Source organism: Homarus americanus, unplaced genomic scaffold (assembly GCF_018991925.1).
Source record: "Homarus americanus isolate GMGI-L3 unplaced genomic scaffold, GMGI_Hamer_2.0 scaffold32929, whole genome shotgun sequence".
In the NCBI taxonomy this organism is placed as follows: Eukaryota; Metazoa; Arthropoda; class Malacostraca; order Decapoda; family Nephropidae; genus Homarus; species Homarus americanus.
Window position 1 is genome coordinate 13,758,213 of NW_024737097.1, and position 12,639 is coordinate 13,770,851.

At 41.3% G+C, this 12,639-nt stretch overlaps 1 protein-coding gene across 3 annotated transcripts in view; it reads left to right on the forward strand.

The window, feature by feature from the left end:
- The window catches only part of LOC121873220 (mitochondrial ribosome-associated GTPase 2-like), a 29,777-nt gene extending 23,995 nt beyond the window's left edge, over positions 1-5,782 (forward strand). For 2 of the 3 annotated variants that reach the window (XM_042376589.1, XM_042376587.1), the window contains exons 10-12: positions 681-765; positions 2,465-2,627; positions 5,394-5,782. In XM_042376589.1, coding sequence (XP_042232523.1) covers positions 681-765; positions 2,465-2,627; positions 5,394-5,443 — 298 coding nt within the window. In that variant the 3' untranslated portion in view covers positions 5,444-5,782. Of the gene's footprint in view, positions 1-680; positions 766-2,464; positions 3,045-5,393 lie in introns of those variants that run through there. The other variant, XM_042376590.1, reaches the window with a different exon arrangement.
- Positions 5,783-12,639: the final 6,857 nt, after the last annotated feature.

A 12,639-nucleotide genomic window follows, 5' to 3' on the forward strand; every position in this document is an offset into this window, starting at 1 on the left:
ATGTAAATAAGTTTAATATTTTATTAAGTTACATCTGTTATGTGAGCAAACATTATCTGTCTTCATACATGTGGTTGAGGGGATGAAATGTTTAATATAAAGGAGTGTTTTTGAACATTGTTCATAGTGGACAGATGGCAGTGTGGTAGTGAAGGAAACATGACTAAGAGATGGAGCTTTATTCCTGACATTTCGTCACACGACTGAAAAAAGTCTTATGATGAAACCTCAGGAATAAAGCTCCATCTCTTAGTTGTGATCCTTTCACTACCACACTACCGAGTGTTTTTGAGTTGTGTAATGAGTGAAAGAGTATGACAATCTTCATGAGCCATGATACAATGTTGGTCATGAAGAGATGAAAAGGCAGACTTTTAATTCTGAAATATGGAATTCTAGTTTGGAGAAGGTTTGCTAGAATTCTAATAATATTAAAAAAAGATAAAATTATAATTCATAATATAGTATTTAACTGTAATCCAGAGATAATTCTAATTTAGAAAAAAAATTTAAAGTAGAAAGACAAACTTAATTCAGGAAGATGGAATCCTGGTTTAGAATGATGGAAATATATTCTAAATGAAAAAGCTTAAAATTCAAAAGCGAAATGTAGAGTTTAAATCAGAGAGAACACTAATTGAGGCAGCTTTGGGTAGACAACTTTTTCCCCTTTTTTTCAGGTATGAGCTGGAGCAGTACCAAGCTGGGCTCTCAACAAGACCTCATGCAATAGTAGCGAACAAAATGGACTTACCAGAGGCACAGGTTTGTTGACATTCACTGCATAAGGTTTGAAGAATTTTGACAAGTAAATGCACATGGAGACTAAGGTTTATAGTCGAACATATATGATATGGCAATTAGATAATGGAGCACCTGAAGATTAGACACCCCAGCTTGTTTCACCTTGGGGGTTAGGTTAATTTGGGTTAGAGTAGATTAGCATTGGTTAAGTATTAGGATGGTTAATCTTCATTTGAAATTAGCTGCAGTGTCTAATCTTCAAGAGATCCTCAGAGAACAGATGGCAAGTGAATGAAGGGAGTGTGCATGTTACTGAATATTCTTCACTGAGAAAAAACCAACGTTGATTCTAAAATGAACTGATCATACTTTTTTCCAGGTTGACTAGAGTCTTTGCTTAAACAAATCAACTTCATTAGCAAAGTGAGTTTTTGACTTGTCTGAGCACTAAAGTCTGGATGGTGCGTAAGAATTATCCATATTATTAGTTCTGTACCGTAAATGCTAGTGTACAGTGGTACTCCACAATTGGTCGAGGTGTGTTACAAAATAGGTTTGCTAGCCATAATGGTGCTGTGGGTGGCAGCCAGTTGTAATGATGCAGTGGGTGGCAGCCAGACAGTGACGTGGTGGCTTGCCGTAATGATGCAATGGATGGCAGCCAGCCGTGCCGATGCTGTGGGTGGTGGCCAGCCATAAAGCTGCTGTGAATGGCAGCCAGCCTTATCGATGAAGTGGGTGGTGGCCAGCTGTATAGATGCAGTGGGTGGAGGCCAGCCATACCATTGCGGTAGGTAGGGGCCAGCCATAATGATGGGGTGGGTGGCAGGCAGCTTTTAAAGATGCGATGGGTGGTGGCCATCTGTAATGATGCTGTGGGTACCGGTAGTGGCCAGCCGCAATGATATGATGGGTGACAGCCAGCTGTAATGACGCGTTAGGTGGACAGATTTCATGTGATAGCTAACTTTCTTCCATTTTCTTGTTAGGCGTAACATCAAAAGCTGTATGCGGTGATCAGGAGCCATAATAATATTCTTAGAAACCATAAATATATTACACCAAGAAGCTAAAACATAATGGTGCAGGGAACATGATGATACAGTACTGTCTCAGCATATCAAGAGACGTACTGTACTGCAGTCGACGCTGCTGCCACCTCCCAGACAGCAGGCAAATGTATCCAAGATACTGTTACTGATTTCTACCCAAATTTTTCTCTGCACCCATATTAATGTTGCTTGAGCATTGTGAAATCCTGGAATTTATTCAAATTAAGGATACTTAATAGTAAGTAATTTGTTTAACATTTATTAATCTAACTTTTGAGTCACATTTGGTTGGTACTTAAGGTTTATGAACATGATAGGGTAACCGAGTGCCAGAGGTGAGGTAAACAAGTGATTAATATCTAGCACTATTTTCCCTTATATTTAACTCCTTTCCTTTCACCTTTCAATAACTGTACTTTGATCATCCCTATAATAAGTGGAGAGGATTCAAGAAAATGGAGATAGATTAAATACCTGACTTGGCATATTATTGGTAGAATGAAAACCCTCATACTATACCAATTAAAAACAATGATTTCTTTATTAGTATAAAGGTTGAAAGATAAGTGAGAAGTAATACTCATACAGTACTAGAAATGTTAGCATGTTATGGTTGTGTATTAGGCCCTATATATAATGGTGTAAACAATATCTGTCTTTCACTACAGGAAAATCTGAAGGAACTGGCTACACACGTTGACCTTCCCTTGGTTCCTGTCAGTGCTAAGATGGGTGACCAGCTTGTGCCACTGTTAGCTCTGCTGAGACTCCTGGTCGATTACCAACATGAACACATGCCTTCACCCAATATACTTGGTCTTAACCTTGAAGGTTTATAGTATTTGTGTTAATTATTGGATTAATATAAAGGTTGACAAATTCTTATCCAATTATTGAATTAGAAAAATACTCCCACTCATTCTTTATAAATTATGATGTACATATTATGATCAATATAAGGATGTGCTATTTGTGTCCACCTTTATAACTGCTTGAAAAACAATTAGAGATATTGGGCATTAAGTGACTAATTTCTGTACCATGATTCAGATAGTGAATTTTTATTTATTTGGTTTGTGTTCTCTTCGTGTTACAGCTTTCTGATAAAGGTTTCAGGAGAAGAGATGAACGATGTGTCATCATATACTGTACTACATGGTACAAACTCCACTGTTGATTGATTAAAGATTATGAAATAACACGCACATATGTACAGAAGAATGCAAATAAAGATACTGTATCACTTTGTAATATTGCTTGGTTTAACCCTTTTGATACCAGGTCCCACTACCTAGGCAACAAGGAATACACATGGTTGTCATTTGTGTTAAAAAGGTAGGTACTGCACTGATGGCCCATTGGGGCAGTGCAGTACCAAAGGCAGCATTGTGGCCAACACTTTACTGTACAGTATGGCCTTTATTTTCCGAACTGGGTGGATTGCAGCTCGGTAGATACAGTGTTCACCTGTCCATAGGTTCCCTGGTTCATGCCTAAGGTATCCCAAAGAACCCAGTTATGAATGGGTACCTAGATTTATAGTTCAGTGCCATGTTGGTCACACTGCCCTACGTAGGTTGTCAGGCCTGTTGGCAGGCTTAGGTTCAATGACTTTTTCTCAAGTACAAGTACTGTACTTTATTTGAAGAAATAAGTACAAGGACTTGATATAAAAGATTTGGTTAAATAATTTCAAGTACTTAATTGCCATGTACGTCTCTGTTATGCACTGTTGGCAAGTACGTACGTACTGAGCATATACTGGCTCCAGAATGTATCTGTACCTGCGCCAGTGTTGGTCAAATCTGGTCTTGGAAGTGCTCACACTCTCTGGCAGAATGTTACAAGAGTTTACAATTCTCACTCCAAATATGTTTGCTCACACAATTTTTTGAACTTGCGGGATCTTCAACCTTGAGCTGTGACCCCTAGTGGGGCAGGTGTCTGCCAGCTATAGGTACAGACACTTGACTGAGCAGTGCCCTCTGAAATATTTTTAAACTTCAATTGAGTCCCCCTTGGCTGTCTATAGTATAAGCTAGGCAGTTGCAGGGATTCTAATCTCAGGGTAGCTGAGGTGCTGTAGTGCAGGCACCTGTCTGGTGGCCCTCCTTTGGACATTTTCGATCAACTGACAGTCTAGCATATCTCGGGGATCAAATGGGGTGACAGTGTAGGTACTCCAAACGGGAAGTACATACCTCATGAGGGACGGACTCTCTAGATATCTGAATGACGTTCTTATAAGACCTACTAGCTTCGTTGCTTGATTCAGCTTCTTCTCACAATGGCCCAAGAACTTAATTTTGTTGTCAACATACTGTATATACCCAGGTGCTTTTCACATTCAGTCTTTATTAAGGCTGTTTCTTCATCTTCTTCATCCCTTTGGGACATGTGATAAGCCTCCTTACTATTGGTACGGCCTAGGTGCATCCTCTTACATTTCGTGGCACTGAATCATCACAGCCATTTCTTTTACCCTTCTTGAAGTTGACTGGGATCTTTCTATAGCTCTTCACAGTCTGTTTGGTTCTTAATTTCCTTGAATAACTTGGCATTGTCTACAAACATTTGTATGGAGAAGTGTATAGCTTCTAGCATGTCATTTCTGAAATAAACAACAACAGGCCCAGTACACCGCTCTGTGGTACCCCCCGCTTGTCACGGGTATGCTTGACGATTTCAAGCCATTAATCACAACACACTGCTTGCGGTCATGAAGAAAGTCTTCGAGCCACGCTAGGACACTTCTCCAAATCCTATACCCTTCTAGTTTAATTCTCAGCCTTTCATGGGGTATGCTGTCGAAAGCCCTGGCAAAATCCAGATATATATCATCAATATTGCTACCCTGTTCAAAATTTGTTTTCCAAACATCCAGTACCTTGAGTAAACGCGTCAAGTTTGATGAGTGTCCCGGCATAACACCATGTCGGCAGTCCTTTACAAGATCATTTTGTATTAGAAGTTCCATCATGGCATCTTTTATAATGATCTCAAGTACTTTACACACTATGCTGGTCAAACTCACTGGGCTCTAGTTATTTGTGGAGTGGTGGTTGTCCTACTTGAATATAGGACTCTTTTTCCAGTCACGGGGGACTTTTTGCTCATCCAGGCATCTACAGAACGGGATCTTGAGGGGCTCGGCAAGCTCGTTGCACAACTCCCTTAGCACTCTGGAATGCACCATGTTAGAGCCAGATGCAATCTGCATCTGGAACTTTACCAGCCTTTCTGCACTCTGACTTTGCTTGGTTCCTGGACCTAGCATACATCCTCCTGTCCTGATTGTCATTTGTCATAACCAACGTCTTGAAATTGATAAATTATAACAAATATTTTCATTCTTTTCACCAACACTTTAATTAACTATTCATGCTTAGGTAATTATGGACAAAACACTACAGAATAACATAGAATATAAGAGCAATAAAATAAGCAGCAGTATATGACAGTTTTCATCCATAGTGACTGCCTGGAGCCAGGGTAACACAAGCGTTTTTATGAACAATTAATTTGAAGCAGGAATTTCAGAGCATGAAAATATGATTAATTTCTTCAGAATGTGGTCACAGGTGGTTCTTGTTCCAGTTTCTACAACAAGAAAAAATCAAGTGAACATCCCTGTGCAAGTACAGTAGATGGGAGACAGAACATAACAACAAGGCAAGAAGAATGCAGAAGATGCAACAGCTACCCTTGGCATTCTTTTTATTATTAAAAAGAAACGAGAGAAATCAAAGAAAAAATTATTGTGGACTCAATAGTGGCTGGTGAGGAGGAGGACTGAAAGTGTTTATTGGAGCCTGGATAGACTATCGTAGCTTCAGTAGGGAGGGCTGCATGTGTGTGCAATTTTGTTTTATAAACAAATGCTTCAAATTATAAACTCTACAGGATGTCTTAAAATTTTTTAGGATATTTTATACATTATAATGTTATTAATCTATGTTATATACAGTACAGGTATATGTAAGCTTCACGTCAAAAAATATAGTATTAGCCGTGTTCATTTTAGTATTTTACCCCACAATTTCCCTCTATTTCAAAGCCGTGCCCACTATGAATTACCATGATTGTTGGTAATTCGGGGGTCGTATCTCCATAATGGCTCAGTGCGACAGAAATGAAGGACAGATTCATTTGTTGTTTGTTTGCTTCGTAAATGATATGCCAGAAGGTATACAGTACATTCTTCCATACAAATGTTTACGGATGATGCCAAGTTATTTCGGGAAATTAAGAACCAAACAGACTGTGAAGAGCTACAGAAAGATGTTTAAGAGCTTCAAGAATGGTTGAAGAAATGGCTGCTAAGTTTCAATGTCATAAAGTACAAAAGGATGCACCTGGGTCGCACCAACAGTAAGGAGGAGTATCACATGTCCCAACAAGACAAAGTGACTGCATTAATTGAGACCGAATGTAAAAAGAACCTGGGTGTGTATGACGACAATGAACTTAAGTTCTCGGGCCATTGTGAGAAGAAGGTGAATCAGGCAACAAAACTAGCAGGTCTTATAAGAAGGTCGTTTAGATATCTGGATGGTCTGTCGCTCGTCCTGATCCTCAAGAGTGAGGTGCTTCCCCGTCTGGTCCCCAAGGTATGTTAGAGATTGTCAATTGATTGAAAATGTCCAAAGGAGGGCTACCAGACTGGTGCCTGCTCTATGGAACCTCAGTTACCCAAAGAGATTAGAACGCCTGTAACTACCTAACTTATATACAGACGGGCGAGGGGCAACCTAATCGAAGTGTATAAACATCTCGGGGGGAGGGGGGGGGGGCATCACTCTGTCGAATGTACATACCTGGAGCTGGCAGACATCTGCCCCACAAGGGATCACAGCTCAAGGTTGAAGAAGCCACAAGTCCAGAAAACTGTGAGGGCAAATTTTTTCAGAGTGAGAATTATGAACTCTTGGAACAATCTGCCTGAGGGCATTGTGAAGGCACCAAGTGTGAGCAGACTTGACCAACACTGGAGCAGGTTCTGATATATTCAGGAGCCAGTGTATGCCCAGTACTTGCCAACAGTGCAAAATAGAGATGTGACCGACTGCCCAAAGCGGGTAAAAGTAACAGAAACAAAACACACAATACACCGGAACACCCTAATTATCTTAGTAGTTTTTGTTGTGTAACTAAAACGAATCTTTATTGAAATTTCAAGTACAGAGTTATTAAGAAATTTCAAGTACAAGTACCTAAAAATTTAGGTATTATTTTAGTTTCGGTCATCCCGGGAATCTTAAGAATTTAACAATTGGAATCAGTACTTTACATAATTCCAGGACACTTCTATGACATTTCCCTGGTAAATGACTTCCATATGCCAGGGAAGGGGAGGGTGGAGACCCTCAGTTAGGAGGTTGGGTTAGGTCATTTGTGAGGGAAATGTTATGGAAGAAAAGTGTCTAAGAATTGTCTAAACCAGGGGTTCTCAAACTTTTTCAACCAACGACCCTTTATATACCATGACGCATACAAATATTGTCGATAATCAAAGAATAAATCATAGTCCAAAGCATTTGTTCATTTCAACCCAAATCCAAAATATCCTGCGAACTGGAATCGCCAAATCACTCACAAACGTTAAACGCACTATTTCTCAAAAAAACCTTTTGCGGACCCCTGCGGGTCTGTGGGGTTTCGTGGTATAATGTTGTCTAGCACTCAGGATGGATGGAAACTCTAAGGTGGTTTTCTTACATAATATAAGTTATATGGTAAACAGTCTGGTGCTGGAGGTGCCGTGTGGTGAGGAGCTGCTCTGTAGACACGTTCGGTGAGTAGCGTGTTGAAGGAGGTAGATGTGCAGGAGCTTCGTTAGAGAAGATGTTGCCTGTTGCTGGCCTCCTGGTTGAATGAAAGCTGGACAGCGAGGAGCTTGCTGGAGGAGGTGTTGCGTGTTCAGGAACCGAGAGCAGAATGAGAGCTGGTTGGTGAGGAAGCTCAGAGAAGGACAGCTGGTGGGTCGCCATGCTCGCTGGCGGTAGCGAGGACTGCCAGGCAGGCGAGGAGAAGCGAGGGCTGCCAGGCAGCGGCGGAGGAGGAGGTGTTGCTTGTTCAGGAAGAATGGCCAGAATGAATCTCAATGGAGAGACAGAGCTTATATACCCAGCAGCCGTGAGTCATCTATGAGTCATGTTGGGAAAACCCGAGAAGTAACCGGTCTTTGGCTCCGTTGCTAGGATACTGCGGCATCTGGTGGAAGGCATGCTAGTTTGGTTGCTAGGGAAGGCGTCACAGGTGGCCTGCAGCAACGCAGTTGTAGGCAGTTGTAGGGGAGACGTCCACTACAGGTCCGTGGACCCCAGTTTGAGAATCACTTCTCTAAACTATTGAATCCAATAGTTAAATTTCTAAGCTTCACCGGATGACTGTAACTAAAACTTTACCAAAGTTGATACCGGAGTACTAAGTACTGTACAAGTAAGTACTTGAACCCATGACTGCCTGTGAGACCCACGTTCAGTTGTGCTAGAGGATGGCGGATCCCAAGACCACCAAGACAATAGAAACCTACCATAACGTAGTACACACGACGAATGTAGGGAAAAAATCATAGGAAAAAAAGACCTAATTATCTATTGGCAAGTCAGTTACAAAATCTACTATTAACTGTGATATTGACATCGACAAACTATAAAGAAAATGGTGAATTATACGGACTGTAACCTCATTTAAGACTTTGATAGCTAACTATTTTTTAGTCTTCACGACATTCATTATCGCTACATATTTTTTAATAAATACTCAATTGGAAACTATACTACAAAACACCAATTAATTTATGCTCCGTTAAAGCCAATATCAGATAATACTATAACAATTAAAAATATCGTTTGGGATAGAGAAATATCAACTTTACATAAGAAGTGTATGTTCATGGCCATAATTGTCGAATTTGTTGGGTCATCTGTCACTTTAACTGGTAAATTGCCGATTCAAATGCCGAAATGTTGAAATAAAATTATTCCATGTCGTTTCAGACAGTAAATTTAGTTTCAACGTGAGAAATGTAGAAACCAAATTAAAAATTTTGAACAATTCATCAACTTGGCGATTTTTATTGAGAAATAAAGTTTCGGAGTGGAAAAAAGTGTAATTAATAACAAACTTCAATAGTACTCAGTGGTTTGTTCTCAGTTAAATTACTCAGCCAATGGTTTAGTGTAGGAAAAGTCACTGGAAAAATTTATGTTGAATCTGCTCCTCTTAACTGATTTCGATTATATACTAAGTTTTCCAAAAAACCTACGTAAACCAACGTACAGAGTGACAAGTTTACCGTTACACTAAGTAAACTACTGTAGTGGATTTCTCCCCTACAAACGCTGTTTGTCGCTGAGTAGCCGATCCCGCGAATTCCCCAGTGTATGCCTCGTGGTCTAGGTCAACCAGCGCTGCCCACGGAGCAGGGGTCAACTATCTACCCACGCCTACCTCCGCTATTAAAGACCTGACCCCGTGGTGACCACCCTCTTTTTCTACCTACACCAACCAGCCAGCAACACCTCCTCCTCCTCCGCCTGCCTGGCGGTCCTCGCTCCCGCCGGTGAGCATGGCGACCCACAAGCTGTCCTCCTCTGAGCATCCTCACCAACCAACTCTCTTCTTCTAGCTACAGCCGCAGCAAGCTACACCACCACCTCTGCCGCTGCCTGGCGGCCCTCGCTCCTGCCGGCGAGCATGGCGACCCACAAGCTGTCCTCCTCTGAGCACCCTCACCAACCAGCTCTCTCTACATCACGATTGTAACCATGCTGCCTTCCCAGCACCAAGCTGCATTGTACATCCAATACAACATGTATACAGAGAGCACATTGTGAGTTTCCTTCATCCCATCCTGAGTGAACACAAACTATCGTACCCCACACTACAAGTATTTTATTTTAATTTATTTAAGAAATGCCTCACTGAACTTAGCACTGCCCTGGGTACCTGTGTAAATTTTAACCTTTGTGATGACAACAGTAAGTAACTAACACAGTACACCAGTAATACAACTAATGAGTTTTAGTGGAACTTACCCGACACTGCCGACAGCCCCTTGAGCCCCAGCCAGTCTGGTGTGTCAGCTGCCATCAGTCAGCAGCAGAGCAGTACAGAGAGACGGAGACAGGCTGATGTGTGTCAGCAGCCAGCAGCAGAGCAGAACAGAGACGGAGACAGGCTGATGTGTGTCAGCAGCCAGCAGTAGAGCAGTGCATAGAGACGGAGGCAGGCTGGTGTGTGTCAACATCCATCAGCCAGCAGTAAATACTACTGTGGGTGTGTACTTTGTAGCTCCAACTCAACCTCTGTCGCAAGTTCACTGTGAAGCTTCGGGATACGTGAATGAAGCCCCAACTCCCCCATTCTGAACCCTCAACTATCCGAATCCCAGTTTTAACGCAGATATTGTGGGGTACGAGATGTTGGTTCACACTCAGGATGGGATGGAGAAAGGAAACTCACAATGTGCTCTCTGTATACATATTGTATTGGATGTACAATGCAGCTTGGTGCTGGGAAGGCAGCATGGTTACAAGCGTTGAGTAGAGAGAGCTGGTTGGTGAGGGTGCTCAGAGGAGGACCAGCTTGTGGGTCGCCATGCTCGCCGACGGGAATGAGGGCCGCCAGGCGGGAACGGAGGAGGTGGTGTTACTTGATAGACTGGCTACGAGGTCAGGTCTTATATAGCGGAGGTAGGCGTGGCTTAATAGTTGACCTCCGTCATGTAAGGCGACGCTGGTTGACCTTGACCACGAGGCATACACTGGGGAATTCGCAGGGTCGGCTACTCAGCGACAAACAGCGTTTGTAGGGGAGAAATCCACTACAATATAAGCACTATTACTGAACCACCAACAATAAAATAACAACCTTAAAGCAACCAATCACAGGACACAGACTAACAGAATTTTAAAGCAACCAATCACAAACACAACATCGGGAGTTTAAAGTAACCAATCACAGGAAATAGAAAGTCGAAAGTTAAAGTAGGGAATCACGCACGTTGTTTATGCCTGTGCACACACACACACAGGTAGTACGTAAGGTGCCAACTGAGGTGAGAGGAAAGGAAGTATAGAACTCAATAAGTATGCACTGTTTACCCACATGACTAAGAGCATATAAAAAATATGCAGATTTAATAACAGTGTTGCATTTATCTTTAAAATGCATAGCGAGAGAGAGAGTACTGTAGTTGGTAAAGTGTTCACCTCGCAAACAAATTATCGCGAATTTTATTAGGAACTAGTTCCACCACTTGTACAGTACACGAGTCCTTGTACACCAGCCTTTTTTAGTACTTTAATATTAAAGTCAAAAGAATTAAAATCGACATATAAGTTTCTAGGTGTCTGTTCACCTCTGACTACACAGATAAAGTAAATAAAATGAAACGTCATTTTAACATTATTTTTATTATATAGGATTAATATGCTGATGCCTGCAAGAGTTTTCCCTTGACTCTGTTTACTAAATCAATGTACAGTCCCCTTCACGAGTGCGTTTACAGGGGCTTATCATATAAACATTACACAAATCATTATCATTAAGGTAATTGTTTTAATTTGATTCCATGGTATGTTTACTATTGCTAGTTTCCTTCTGTCGAATGTAAACGAACACAGGGCTGCCACACTGCACAAAACTTGACGGGCCCCTGTAAACGCACTGGTGAAAGGGACTGTATAGTTAAACTATATGAACAACCCGTTACTAGCCTACTATAAAACGTTTATCTTATTGTCTTTCAATCTAAGGACAGTGAACTAGATTTGGTAAATATATATTGTTTCAGTATTATTTTATGACGAAAACTTCTTGTGAGCCAAAAGCACCCCAATCTATGCCGTAGATTATAAAATTAAATCTACTAGTCTGAACAAGAAACGTCAAATAGTTGATTTTTTTTCGATTTTTTTTCTACCTTCGCTGAATTCCACTAAAACAAATTATTTTCTGCTCAGAAATTTTCTATTTTCGTTACAATTATACAATAGAAACAATATTTTTTCTTAATATATGTATGTATGTTAGAAAACACTAATTCCTATAAACTAGCAAGACCTCCCAACAAGCTCCTCACCAACAAACTCCCGAGCACTGCACTGTACATACAATATATATATAAATATAAATATATATATATATATATATATATATATTTCATTAGCCCAATAAAGCACGCGGACTTCTACATACAATCAACACCTCAACCCGCCAGGATTCGAACCCACGGCCCACAAGCCTATGACTGTGACCGGGGAACGCTAACCGCTGGACCACCAGGATACTAAAAGCAGTCCTAGACTTTGTTATATTTCACACAAAGCCTGTTCAACGAGCTTATGGCGCCGTGAACCTCTAATGGGGACCACCCGTATCACGTAGGTGGTCAGAGTAACGTTTTACCAAATCCGGCTTCGATAAGAGAGAGGAGTTTGAAACACTACTGAAAGTGCACCAACCAGATATTGTGGGAGTTGTCGAACTGTTGTGCAAGAACAGGAGAATCGACCCAGAGGAATGTCTGGTCAGTATTGCTGGATAAGACTCATTTACGAACCTTTCTCAAGAAACTTGCAAGAGGGGTGTGGTTATCTATGCTAGGCAAGACCTTAGAGCCAGCCAGGCGAGGGTAGAGGGAGAGGATGTTTTTGAAGAGTCCAAGTGGTGTAAAGTTAAATTAAAGGGAGAGGGCTTACTTATTGTCGAGTGTATCTACAGATCCCCAAACTGTGGCCCACTAAATCAAAGGAACTTAAGAGCCTTACTGGACAATGCAGCGATGATCAACCCTAGCCACCCCCTTATCATGGGAGACTTTAACTATGGCGAC